This window comes from Hevea brasiliensis, chromosome 15 (assembly GCF_030052815.1).
Source record: "Hevea brasiliensis isolate MT/VB/25A 57/8 chromosome 15, ASM3005281v1, whole genome shotgun sequence".
NCBI classification, from domain to species: domain Eukaryota; kingdom Viridiplantae; phylum Streptophyta; class Magnoliopsida; order Malpighiales; family Euphorbiaceae; genus Hevea; species Hevea brasiliensis.
Window position 1 is genome coordinate 56,536,527 of NC_079507.1, and position 13,261 is coordinate 56,549,787.

Here is a 13,261-nt window from a genome sequence, read left to right on the forward strand (position 1 = left end):
ATTTAAATACTTAAATAATAATAATAATAATAATAATAATAATAATAATAATAATAATAATATACTATTGTATGGGGAGACTTCTCTCCATCCCAGCCTCAAAGAATAAAATAGGGTTGGGAAAAATTAATTGGATGCAGAGCAAATTAGAACAGATCGAAAACGATTGTCATCCTTATTTTTTAAGATAATAGAAGATTTTTAAATTTTTATAAATCTTAAATTTGTATTTAAAAGAATTTGTGATTTTTTAAAGTTAAATTCTAGGATTTTTTTTTTTAAAACTTCTAAATGCATTTAATTTTTAAGGTGGTATGAAAGCTCCCTCTTTAAAAATTTCAAATATTTTTTAAGGCAGATCCTCCCAAATAAAGTGCTAAATTAAATGAGGAATTATACAGTGAGTTCACCTTGTCATTGCTCATGTGCCTTGTCTTACAAACCCATATAGGATCCACTATTCACCAGAGGATTCATATTTTTGTGATAGGGTTAGTAATAAATTTATGTGCCGGCCCAGTGGGCCAATCCTCGAGCATAGTTCTATTTCTCCAACAACAGAAAAATTAACGTCGTCAGTAACGAAATCGAAAATCCCAGAAGAGGCAAAGAAAGAAATGAGTGTGTTTGGGGGAGACAGTTGGGCAAGAGAAGCACAATACAGGAAGCGAAGGTTGGATGATCTTGCAATACAAGGCCTCGAAGGCTCTTCTTACAAGAAGCTTTCCAGCGGCAAATACGCATGTCTTGTCTGTCCTCACAATCCCGTTCTTGATTCCCCTCTCATGCTCTCTGTAAGCATACTAGATTCTTACTCTTCTCAATCCTCTTCTTCCCTTTTAAGCTTTAATTTCAATCTTTTTTCTTTTCCTGTTATTTGATTCATTCTTTGAAAACCCAAATGGGATATAGATAGAACTTGCTGAATACCGAACCCTTTTGTGTAATATGGAATTTTCTTTTGTGATGACCCGCTCAATGCACTCCATTATCATAATTATACTGAATGGTTGAAAATCTTCAGCAGTTGGATCATTATCTTAAAATTTCGTATGCAATTTAAAAAGGGGTTAATTGATAGTGTTTTAATCTTCAGTTGTCTGTTTCTGTCCAATTTCCTGTGGTTCTTCTGGCTGAGCCAATTAGGCTTTTCTATTTGGATGGAAGGTTTCTTCGTGTAAAATTAGTTTTCAGATTGTAAAAAGAGCTGTTTTTGCAGATGCACTGCAAGGGATCACGCCATCTTGCTGCAGAGTCCAGGCTGAAGGAAAGAGAATCTATGAGAAAAGACGAGATAAATAAGAGATTGGCATTATCAGACTCTTCTGTTGGCTTTGCTGACTACACTAGCTTAAACGAAAAAGTTAGGTTAGCATGTAGTAGTAAACCATTAATTGAACAGACAAGGAAGGCTGCTTCTGAGGTACTATGCAATAAACCTCCCCGGCAAAATTCTGGAAACCAAAGTTGTGATGTGAAATTGAGCAAGGGACAGGTTCCTGATGTGAAAACTCTCTCATGTCCTTTAGTTGAAGGATCTAGTGGGTTATTGATACAGCATCAATTGGATTTCCGAAAGCATAGAGAGCGAGAACTCAAGTTTATAGAAGCAGGTTGGAAGCGAGATTGTCATGGAAAATGGTTCAAGGATGAAAATGTAAAGTTTCTCTTTCATATTCTTCATTCAACTTTTTACACCCGTTCTTGCTTTTTTTAGTTGCTGTTTGTGTATCATGGCTTTTGCTGTAGGTTGGAAATGTAGTGAAGTTAATTAACTGTTATGTTCAGAAAAGACGTTAGCCTTATCAAACAATTCAAATAGATGAAACCTTTTACTTAAATGTTTAATTAGTGTTCTAATGCAGCTATTTGTTTGCAGGTTGAGTTTGACTCTGATGAAGAAGATCCAAATGTATGTCTTGTTTAAGTAAATTTCAACAAGGATTTTCTTGGAAGACTCTTGATAGATATTTGATAGCTCAAGATCATTGACCATGGTTTGGACTTAAAGGTAACTTGACGCGCATAGTGATTGCTTTCTTTGGTTTTCCAAGAACCGTAGATAAAGCAATGTTTCTTCTTTCTTGATGGTATTGGATGGCTGAAGATGGAGGTTGATCTACATTCACAATCAAGCAGTGGAACAAGTAGATTAGATTTTTGAGTTGTGGCTTCAATCATGTAGATTTATGGTTGATTAGGTCAGAAGCTTAGATGTTCAACTGCTAACAATATTAAAACTAAAATCTGTTTCAGAGCTGAATTATTCATGTGCATTTTATCCATTACAGTTAGCAAATATTTGCATTCTTCAACGTTTCTGTGAATCTGCATTGACAAATCGTATTTTCAGCTTCTTTTATGGAAATGAGCAGTGATTGTACCTAGACTTGCATTATTGATGAGAATTTTAACTAGTGCAAGCACAAATTCATCATCACTAGGATGACACCTATGTCAAATTAGAAAATAAAAGGCTTCTTGTAGCAATTGCCAAACCCTTTTCTCCTTTAACAGCATCATGGATCAATTTTCATGAACAGTAACTGATAAAGTTAATCACCTTAGTGAAAACCACGCTTAAAGAAAACCCTTTACTTTTTTGGTTGATTAGGCTTTAATTAAAGTTTGAATTCATAATTAAAACACAAATCCAACATCATTAAATCTTAAACCAGGATTATTGCTTATCCTTATTTTCTGGGTACTACTGTGTTTTAAATCTCTTGTGATATGGGTGAATGAAATTATCAGTGGATGTTTTAGAAATTTTAAGCAAATATTTGAATGAAGATGAAAAATCATAATTTTTTTTAAAATTAAAATTGGATAACCGTTGATTGGAAAAATAGATATGAAAAATTCAAGAAAGTGCATTTTTGAAGAGTGCACATGAAGTAATAAAAATAAATAATGTGGATGTCAACAACATACTGATGAGAAAGAGAATAGGCATTTCATATGTTATTCTGTAAACAATGACACTTTTAGTGGCCAACCCACTCATTGATGTTTGATAGACAATGATGAGATCAAAACAAAAGGAATCCCAGTCATTTCCATTAATTCTTTTCAATTATTTTGAGCACCCTTTAAGAAACCAAAAAGTTGAGGAGAAAAAAAAAAAAAAAAACACAAATGACCATATGTCAACAATGGTGGCAATTTTATTTACTTTGAATTCTATAAATAAACACTTAAATGGAAAAGCTTAATAATTGGTGATTTCTATGATTATTTGATTTAATATAAAATAAAATTATTTTATTAAAAAAATTATAAGTTGACTTAATATAAATCTATAAGTCATTTCATTAGATCTTTTAAAATAATATTATACTTAAAGTATCATCCATTTATTTACATATACAAAAAATTCATTTTTTATAATGGGAGAGACTCACTCAATATAAAAAAAAAAAAAACAAAAATTATGTAATTCAGTGTGCATTATAATTTCTTGTGTTAATTTTTTTTAAAACAATTTTCTTGTGCTATTTATTACAGGACAGCTACAATTTTTTAATGTCAATTTTTAGAAATTAATATGAAGACTAGTAGGAAATTAATATTATTTAACTTGGAATTTACTCCTACGTAATTTGCTTCTGACAAAAGCAAGATTCAATGCAATATCTATATTTAAAAAGCTATAAATATGAATTATTATACCACACACAGGCAGAGTATATAAGGAGACTTATTTGTTAAATATATAATATATTTTTTAATTTATCTTTTTTCGATAACCTAGATTCGTCCAATAGCTATTATATAAATAAAATAAAATAAACCAATCACTGAATATTGTTAAGATAATAAATAAAAAAGGGTGTCGGTTTCCACTTTCCATGTGATAGTTGGCCTTTTGTGGGTTCGCCTTTACGGGGAAGGATCGTAATTAGAGGGGTTGATTAGATGATTGCAGAAACTATTAATAATAGGATACGAATCTCTTCACCTAAGCACTAATCTATATATAAGCATCCAATCATCCATGTTTCCTGCAATGCATTAACCATTAATTTTGACATTATTAGGCTTAATTAAGCATGCATTATTCCCTATACATGTACAAGTAATCGTGTTTGTCCATATACGTGCATTGCGCATCAATTCCATGCACGTGAATTCCATATAAATTTACTTATTTATTTATAATATTAAATAATAATAATAATAATAATAATTTATTCCATATCTATTCCAAATCCAAGTGATTAATTGGATCATCCCAATAATTATATAATTTATGCACATAAAATAGAGCAAAATAAGTGATATGTCGCTTTTTATCTTTGCACAGGATCCGTACTACCTGCACACACATGCATATTTATTTGTAGTTTCATTCCCATACCCTTTAATTTTAAGAAAAATAATTTTTTTATTCTTTTATTTTAATAAAATTAATAATTATTTATTTTTTATTTTTGAATTATTTAATCAGGAAAAAAAATAATTGAGCAAAAAAATTACTTTAAAGTAATAAGAGATTAAATAATTTATAAATTAAAAAAATATTAAATAATTAATTTCATTAAAATGTATGGACTAAATACTAATTTTCCCTTAATTTTATTATTTACAACAAACATTGTTATAATTTAATGCCATGCCAATATATAAGTAATGGTATAACATAATAAATTATGTATTTGATATTAAATTATAATTAGTAACTATCTTATCATTACAATTTTTTTTTATTTACAATCTCATTTATTATTAGAATAACATAAAAAAAATTAAATGGAATTTATGATAAAATTTAAAAAAATTAATAAGGATGATATAGTAAAATTCTTGATCAAATTAACTTATGAACATAAACATTATAAGCATTAAATAAAATAAAAAAATTAAGTCCCTAATTTATTTATTTTTTAATTTATAAATTTAATTTATAAATTCAAAAATTATTATAAACAAATAAATCAGTATATTTTTAGAGTTTATCCTCTAAATTTAATTATATTAAAATTTCATAATTAATGAGTAAATTATAGTAAAAAAATTCATATTATTATAATCAAGAGACTAATTAAATTATTTTTTTTTTGTGCTGGATTGCAATAATAAATAAAATATATACGAGTAGATGCAAAATCTCCACTATCCCTTAGAGATTAAGATAATTGAGAATTGAGAACATAATCAGTGAAAGATTGTGATGAGGTGTAGACACCAAGAAAGACAAAATTGAAGAACTTTTTGATAATCTCTCAAGTAATTGCCTATAGAATTACTTTATATAATATTTAATTTAATTTAATATTCTTTGACTTAACGAATCCACTGATTAATTATAATTAATTAATTAATTAATTAACCATTTCAAGCTTAGCCAAATATAACTCAACAAAAAATGTGCTTGGTTTGTTCACCTAATACTTTTGATAATAATAATTATTCATCCTCACATAGTTAATTAAATTATAATTAAATAGATATATATTCAATAAAAAATTATAAATATAAATTAAAATTTCATATTTTAAATTATTTTGGTCTAAAGTTTCAACCATCACTTTCAATTTCCCTTTCAAAATGGTTAAGAATAGTTGTTGGTCTATGACTATCATTTTTTTTTAATAGTTGGGTGAGGTTAATTTAATTTATTTTATATTTTCATCACACGTTAATAAGTTAAAAATTCTCACATCACTTTTATTATTTTTTAATTTCAATAAATAATAATATAAATTAATTTTAATATGCATTATATGTACTAAATTTATCTTAATATAATTAAGAATTATTTTATATTTTTCAAACTCATATTATCTCAACATTTTTTAAAAAATATAAATAAAAAATGCTTCATTTATGATTTAAATTACATAACTTGAATATTTAGTGCAATGAGAGCAAATATATAAGAAATTTAATTTGTATTCATTAAAATTCATTTAATGCAGTGAGAATTATAATTTATAATTTATTAAATATTATTTTTATTCATCATATTTAATTTTTTTAATTTTAATTTTATTAAATATAATAAATATTTATATAATTTTTTTTATGAAATAAAATGTAATTTACTCAATCTTTTCTTTAATCATTATGTAAAATTTAAATACTATAAATAAAAATGTTAAGAAATAATATGATTTGTACCCATTTAAGTGTAAATTTACGCCCATTAAAAAAATTAAAAAAAATTTTAAGTAAATTTAATTAATCTATTATGTTATTCATCATTTAGTAATTGTTTTAAAATTATTTAAATGTTATATAGTAAATATTTTTTAATCCATTATTGAATTCAAGCAAAATTAATAAAAAATAAATTAAAATTGACTTTTCAAGAATTAAAAAAATGAGCATAATGATTTCCATATTTCATGAAAAAATTAGTCAAAATGTAAAATAGAGAGAAATTATGAAAAGGAAGTCATGTGCACGGCTCGTGGCTCGTGGTCCATCAACCCCTACAGCTCACTTTCACTCTCACTTTCACTTTCATTTCCTGCTCCTATTATACTACAAGGAATTCCAGCCTTTTCCTTCCAATCACCTCTCTCTGACTCTCTCTCTCTCTCCCTCTCCCCGAAGCACCACCACCGCCACCGCCGCCGGCAGCTATTTGATACAATGCTATAACCGCCTATACCTCCTCCTCCTCTTCCTCCTCCTCCTCCACGAACCAAAATGGGGACCTGCACCTCAAAGCCTACCAAACCCAACCCTTACGCCCCCCAAAACCAACCTGTAAATGATCAGTCTAATCCGACCCAGACTCCTAAATCTCCACTCACACCCCTTCCCAACCCCAAACAGTCCCCTTATTTCCCATTTTACACACCGAGTCCTGCTTATCTGTTCAAGAAATCCCCTTCTACTGAATCTGTAGCTGCTAACTCCACTCCTACGCCGTTACGGATCTTTAAGAAGCCGTTCCCTCCGCCGTCTCCTGCCAAGCACATTAGGGCAGTCCTCCGTCGGCGGGAACTGGGGAAGAAGAAGAAGAAGGCAGCAATTCCGGAGGAAGGAGAAGGTGAGAGCGAGGATGCGACTGGTTTAGACTTGGATAAGAGGTTTGGGTTTTCGAAAGAGTTCAATAGTAGGTTGGAGGTAGGGGAAGAGGTGGGCAGAGGGCATTTCGGGTATACTTGTTCTGCTAGGTTCAAGAAAGGTGACCGTAAAGGGCAGCAGGTTGCTGTCAAAGTCATACCCAAATCCAAGGTTCTTTTACTAATGTTTCCTTTAATCTTCTCTGAATTTGATATAATACTTAGTTCGCAGGTTTTTCCTTTGGTGTTTTAGGTTTTATTTTGTTCAGTTTCCTTTATTTTCCTTCCCATTTTCACGTTATCTGCTTTTTTCAAAGTTGGAAGCTGAATCTTTTTTTTTTTTTTCCCCTGTTGGGTATTATTACTTTTTCTAATTACTAATTTGAAGCAACCTGAAGACTTTTAGTTTGAATGGATACAAAAAAGCTAGTAGGAATAAAGACAATAAGTTCACAGATGTTGCTGCTTGGAATCCTTAGAGAGTTGGAGTATTGAAATTAGTTTTATGTGAACAAACCGCCTTAAAGATTGGTTCTTTGAGCGTGATAGACACGAAGCAACCTTCTTTTTTGTTTATTAATATTTTCGTTTTGCGGTCAATGGAAAGAATTGATCTTAAGGCCCACCTCACTTTCCTTTGAATGGTTTGATACTGTGTTTGTTTAAATTGCAATTTTTGTCCATAAGGCAGTAGTCTGCATCAACAATCTTTGTGTTTGCCAGCTAATAAAAGTGTTTAGTCTAAAAGGGAGTGGAACTACTGTTAAATTTTTTTTCCAAAGGCATGTTCCAACTGCGTTTTGTCGACACCCAAGATTTGACATTTGCTATTAAAGGACTAGGAAAGGGAATAGTGCAATGGCTGAGTGCATTTGATTGTGAAGGTTTTGTTTGGCATTGCTGTTGGAGCAGCAGTTGAGAAAAGCACCTTCTTAAATATATTTGTTAGAGTGTATTAAAAATTGATTTGAAGTTATATTTGATATGTTTTATTCATAAGAACAATGAATTTCAATTATGGTCGTGGCCGCATTCACTGGTAAAGAAAACATGGCTGTAACTGCTGTAACATAATGGTAACAACTTATTGCCACACAAAATTTTTTGGAAAAAATTATAAAATTCATGAAATGAATAGATATTTGAAAATATAATTAAAACTAAGATATACAACTAATTAATAAGTACAAATACATCAAATAAAGAAATTAAAACCTTCATTTTAGATAACATAACATTAATCAATTTAAAACTAAAATAACTAGGTAGTTTGACTTATTTTCGTTATTTTACTAAAATAACTTAGATATACAAGTTAGTGATAAGTTTACATATATCAAACATACTTATTGTATTTTTTTTTAAATTACAAAATATATCTTTGTGATTTATTTACACTTACCCATCCATTAGATTGACTTATTTATGCATTAGGTATAATAACTAAGGTAAGCATTAAAATTAAAATTAAGTTTTAAACTTACCATTTAATTATAAAAATTAATTTCAAAATATTATTTTTTTACAATAAAGTTATTTTTCTTAAATTTTATATTGCTCAAGCCTAAATTTATACTTAGCAAACATTATTGAAGCCTAAAACTTTCTTTGACGTTATTTTCGAAAATAGATAAAAATTAGGATAAAAGAAGACAATAACCTATACATCAGACAAGACAACTAATCCTATATAAGACAACTATAATTCTATTTATATTCTTATCTTAAATTTGAAGCAGAATTGCTAATTCCTATTTTCGTTTGCCTCCTTTACTAGCAACAATGTTCAAATTTAAATAATCTAATTGACATGGTGGAAAGATTTTGATATTCTCTTTTCTATGCTAGTTCTAATTTTCTTACAGCATATTATTTCATTCTGATATATTTGATGTTGCCAGATGACAACAGCTATTGCAGTTGAGGACGTGAGAAGGGAGGTGAAAATACTAAAGGCCTTGACAGGACACAGAAATCTCGTACAGTTCCATGATGCATTTGAAGACTTTGATAATGTCTACATAGTAATGGAGTAAGCTTCGAATGCATGCAATATTATTTACATCATGTCATTTCTGGGGGATGCTTATTTTTAAATAATTGAATTAAACTTTTCTCTCCTGGATGATTCAGATGAGGGTCATTGACACTGTTCCTGTTTGATTCCAAACCATTCTCCCTATATTCTAGCTTAAGGATGTGCTTTCTTAAATTTTGTCTGTCGATATATTTAATACAAGTTTTTCCTACGGTATTCACTGCTTGCTTGCAGCTTTAAGAGATCAGTTAATTAGTTATTATGGACTTTTCAGGTTATGTGAAGGAGGGGAGCTCCTAGATAGAATACTTTCAAGGTAATTCTTTGTTGTATTGAAAATTTTAAGTTGCTCTGAGTTTTCTGTGCCTCACTGTAGCTTCTGACAAACTATTTTTTATTTATTTATTTATTTTTTTTTTACATTTTCAGGGGTGGGAAATACTCAGAAGATGATGCAAAGGCCGTCTTGGCGCAGATACTAAATGTTGTTGCTTTTTGCCATCTTCAGGGTGTGGTGCACCGAGATCTAAAACCAGAGGTGAAACATATGTTTGTTATTTTTCTTTTCTTAAGAAGAGAATCACATGCATGCTGATATTACATTTACCAAAAAAGATAAAAAAAAGTTAAGCAAAGAAAGGGAAAAGAGCTTGTCGAGCATTCAGTTTTGTGTTTGTAGAGTAAATCATATGAGAGTTCTGTGCACAAGAAATTGATCCTATGAAGGATCCTATGAAGGCTCTGTTTGGAAAAACCTGGAAGTAAACTGGGATAGGATGGGTGTACTCTATCTTGTCCTATCTATCTCCAGAAAAAATTGACTTGAAATTCTTTCTGTTACTGAGCGTTTTTCTATATATCTGGGTGCTGTTTACTCATGTTTGTCATACATAAAATAAAATTTGTCACTGGTCAGCTATCTTCTTTGGCTAGTTTTTAGTTTTTCCTTAATACTCTTTAGTTTCATGTATCAAAAGAATAAGCAAAAGAATGGAGATACTAACTAAATAAAGAAATGATGGTTCGCGCGACATTTCTCCTTGTGTTAAATCATTTGTTATCACGCATTGTGGGGACAGTGAATGCTTATGTATGGCTTACAATTAGATACTTTGTGATGTCTTTATAATTCTTTCCTATGTTGCAATCTAAAATTCTAAGTTATCCATTTGTGTTATCAGAACTTTCTGTACACTTCTAAGGATGAGCATTCTCAGCTGAAAGTTATAGACTTTGGCTTATCTGATTTTGTCAGACCAGGTTTGTCCTTTTTGGCAATTGAGTCACTGCTTGCTTGTCCTACTTGACCTAGGGATCTCATGTGGATATTTGATGCCTGTTGTGGTCTGCAGATGAAAGGCTTAATGACATTGTGGGAAGCGCGTACTATGTGGCACCTGAAGTCCTCCATAGATCTTATACCACAGAGGCTGATGTATGGAGTATAGGTGTTATAGGATATATTCTGTTGTGTGGTAGTCGTCCGTTTTGGGCTCGTACGGAGTCTGGAATTTTTCGAGCAGTCTTGAAAGCTGATCCAAGTTTTGATGAAGCTCCATGGCCTTCTTTATCTCCTGAAGCAAAAGACTTTGTCAAACGACTATTAAACAAGGACCCCAGGAAGAGAATGACTGCAGCTCAGGCTTTAAGTGAGTGATTCATCTTCTATGCTTTTAGGTTTCAATGTCATTGTTGTGAATCACCTAGACAATTTTTTGTTTTCAGGTCATCCTTGGATCCGGAATCATAATGATGTAAAAGTACCCCTTGATATTTTAATTTTTAGACTCATGAAGGCATATATGCGCTCGTCATCTTTGCGTAAGGCTGCTTTAAGGGTGTGTATTTTGTGATGACAAATAAACAGAAAAAAAATATATGTTTTTTTGTGCAATTTTGTGTATATACTCCATCATATAATTTATGTCTTCTGATGTTGAAATATTTTAAAATTTGCATCTTTTGATTTGAATCTTCACTTCTGTATTTTCTCAGCGATACAATTGATTAAGAGGCTTCCTGCTTTAAACTAGGATCCAGTATAGCAATTGAAAATTTTCTGTACATCCATTTCCCTAATTATTATAAGCAATAAGCTTTATGTCACTTTGCTTCTAATCACCTATCTTGTTTTTTGGTCCTTGCAGGCATTGTCTAAGACGTTGACTGTGGATGAACTTCATTATTTGAAGGAACAGTTTGCATTATTAGAGCCAAACTACAATGGCAGCATAACTTTGGAAAACTTAAGAATGGTTGGTATCCCTTCTCTATCCGTCTCTTTTTCCCGCTCACATGCATGGCAAAAGACGCATACACGTGCATTTTTCAGGTAGGATGACTGGATAATGGTAAGTGTTGTGCATTCTTTTTGTTTGGAGCAGGCTTTGATGAAAAATGCGACGGATGCAATGAAGGATTCACACATCCCCGATATTCTGTCATCGGTAAGAACCAAGTTGCATGATGGATTCGTGGGCTGTTCCAGAATTTATATAGCTATAGGCTTCAAGTTTATATCTGTACCTACCTCTTGATTTTCGTTTCATGACAGCTAAATGCACTTCAATACAGAAGAATGGATTTTGAAGAATTTTGTGCAGCTGCATTGAGCGTCTATCAGCTGGAGGCACTTGATCATTGGGAGCAGCGTGCCCGTTGTGCATATGAGCTTTTCGACAAGGATGGAAACAGGGCTATTGTCATTGAGGAGCTTGCTTCTGTAAGTTTGAATTTTTTTAAATGCTAGGGAATTTCCAATGATTCATGTAATTTTGATGCCCGACTGCATAATTGGAAGACAACAAAACCTCAACAAATGTGATAGCCTATCAGCTGATTTATTGACTTAACTATCAATTCATAACATCAAATGTTTTCTTTGGCAGTACTTGGAAGTTGACCATCATTAAAGGAATAAGTAATAGGTTAGATTTTTGTTGCATATGTTTTTGAACTAGCTTGCAGTCAACTGGGGCCCTTGTGAAGGTAGTCTCTCCAGTGCCTGATTTTATTTAAAAAAAAAAGAAAAAAAGAAAAGGAGAAGATCAAGAGATTAAGTAATTCAAGTTTGGCCATTTATTCTGCAGTTTATAGAGCTGCCACTAGACTTGTCCATTTACAAGAGTATGATATCTAAAATTATTAAGCATGTTGGAGTAGGCAACTTCTGAGAGAAATTGGAACAAAACTAGGCTTATGACTGTTTGAAATTTTTATGATGTTTCAGGAACTTGGGCTTGGCCCCTCTGTTCCAGTTCATGCAGTTCTCAATGACTGGATAAGGCATACTGATGGAAAACTCAGCTTCCATGGGTTTGTCAAATTGTTGCATGGTATGTCCAGCCGAACCATGGCAAAGGTGCAGTGAATACTGGATGCATTCTTGACCTGTTGGAACTACCGAGGTCACTATATTTCTTGTCCAAACAGTAAGCAAGATGCGTGAGATATATTAGGTTACCTGCACAGCAACTTTTAGTGACTCCAAAAAGTTTTGGAGCTTCATCAGCAGTTGCTTTCATATTAGTGAATCGTCCCTTGGTGCAGATGATGAGAGCCTTCATTCTCATGCTAATTCTTGAAAGGGTAAGACACCATGATCTGCTGTACTTGCCATTTGCCTTTGGTTCGTTTCAAATATAAATCGATCACTGGCGTTGCGTTGTAAAGGTACAGTTCAGGCAAAAAGATATTTTCCTTGTAACCACTATTGATGCTTTATAAATGTTCCATTTCCATTGCTTCTCCAATTTTTGCTGCTTTGTTTAACCAATATAGTGGGTTTGGCTTTTTGCCCAGTTAATCAATTAGCAATTCATACCTAAAAATCATTTTGCTAGTTGCAACCACCACTTGGTCATGTTAGAAAAATAACAACAATAATAAGTTTGGATCGTGTTATCACTTTCTTTAAAAGAATTATGTCCTTTAATATGTTATTGTTGGATAGTTTGGATAGATCCCTATAGGATAACAAAGCCAGTAATTCTAGAATTCTCTTAAAAACGAATAAAAAAATAACAATGTTGATTTTAAGTAGAAATGAAGAGAAGAGACAAAAGAGAAAGAGTTAATAAATTTCTATTCAATGCTGTTATTTATAAAGCATTTGTATCATTTGAACAGATACAATAGTTTTATCTCGTTTCTATTAGAAAAATTACATCTGTTCACTTGTACATTTTTAGAACAAATACAATAG

The 13,261-nt window shown here is 31.2% G+C and overlaps 2 protein-coding genes across 2 annotated transcripts; both read left to right on the plus strand.

The window, feature by feature from the left end:
- The first annotated feature begins 481 nt into the window (after positions 1-481).
- Positions 482-2,299, plus strand: LOC110645582 (uncharacterized). Its single transcript, XM_021798792.2, has 3 exons — positions 482-794; positions 1,220-1,657; positions 1,880-2,299. The coding sequence occupies exons 1-3, from the start codon at positions 507-509 to the stop codon at positions 1,925-1,927; spliced, it is 774 nt and encodes a 257-aa protein (XP_021654484.2). The 5' UTR covers positions 482-506; the 3' UTR covers positions 1,928-2,299.
- A 4,192-nt stretch (positions 2,300-6,491) lies between these two features.
- Positions 6,492-12,809, plus strand: LOC110645596 (CDPK-related kinase 5). Its single transcript, XM_021798806.2, has 11 exons — positions 6,492-7,191; positions 8,921-9,051; positions 9,332-9,373; positions 9,487-9,595; positions 10,239-10,317; positions 10,410-10,706; positions 10,783-10,895; positions 11,205-11,312; positions 11,442-11,504; positions 11,612-11,779; positions 12,287-12,809. Exons 1-11 carry the CDS (start codon positions 6,658-6,660, stop codon positions 12,425-12,427), a joined length of 1,785 nt encoding a protein of 594 aa, XP_021654498.2. The 5' UTR covers positions 6,492-6,657; the 3' UTR covers positions 12,428-12,809.
- Positions 12,810-13,261: the final 452 nt, after the last annotated feature.

Coding starts and splice junctions, on each gene's coding strand:
- LOC110645582 (XM_021798792.2), top strand. CDS start 507: ATGTGCCGGCCCAGTGGGCCAATCCTCGAGCATAGTTCTATTTCTCCA. Junction 795..1,219: donor ATTCCCCTCTCATGCTCTCT/GTAAGCATACTA, acceptor CTGTTTTTGCAG/ATGCACTGCAAGGGATCACG. Junction 1,658..1,879: donor AATGGTTCAAGGATGAAAAT/GTAAAGTTTCTC, acceptor ATTTGTTTGCAG/GTTGAGTTTGACTCTGATGA.
- LOC110645596 (XM_021798806.2), top strand. CDS start 6,658: ATGGGGACCTGCACCTCAAAGCCTACCAAACCCAACCCTTACGCCCCC. Junction 9,374..9,486: donor CTAGATAGAATACTTTCAAG/GTAATTCTTTGT, acceptor TTACATTTTCAG/GGGTGGGAAATACTCAGAAG. Junction 11,780..12,286: donor TCATTGAGGAGCTTGCTTCT/GTAAGTTTGAAT, acceptor ATGATGTTTCAG/GAACTTGGGCTTGGCCCCTC.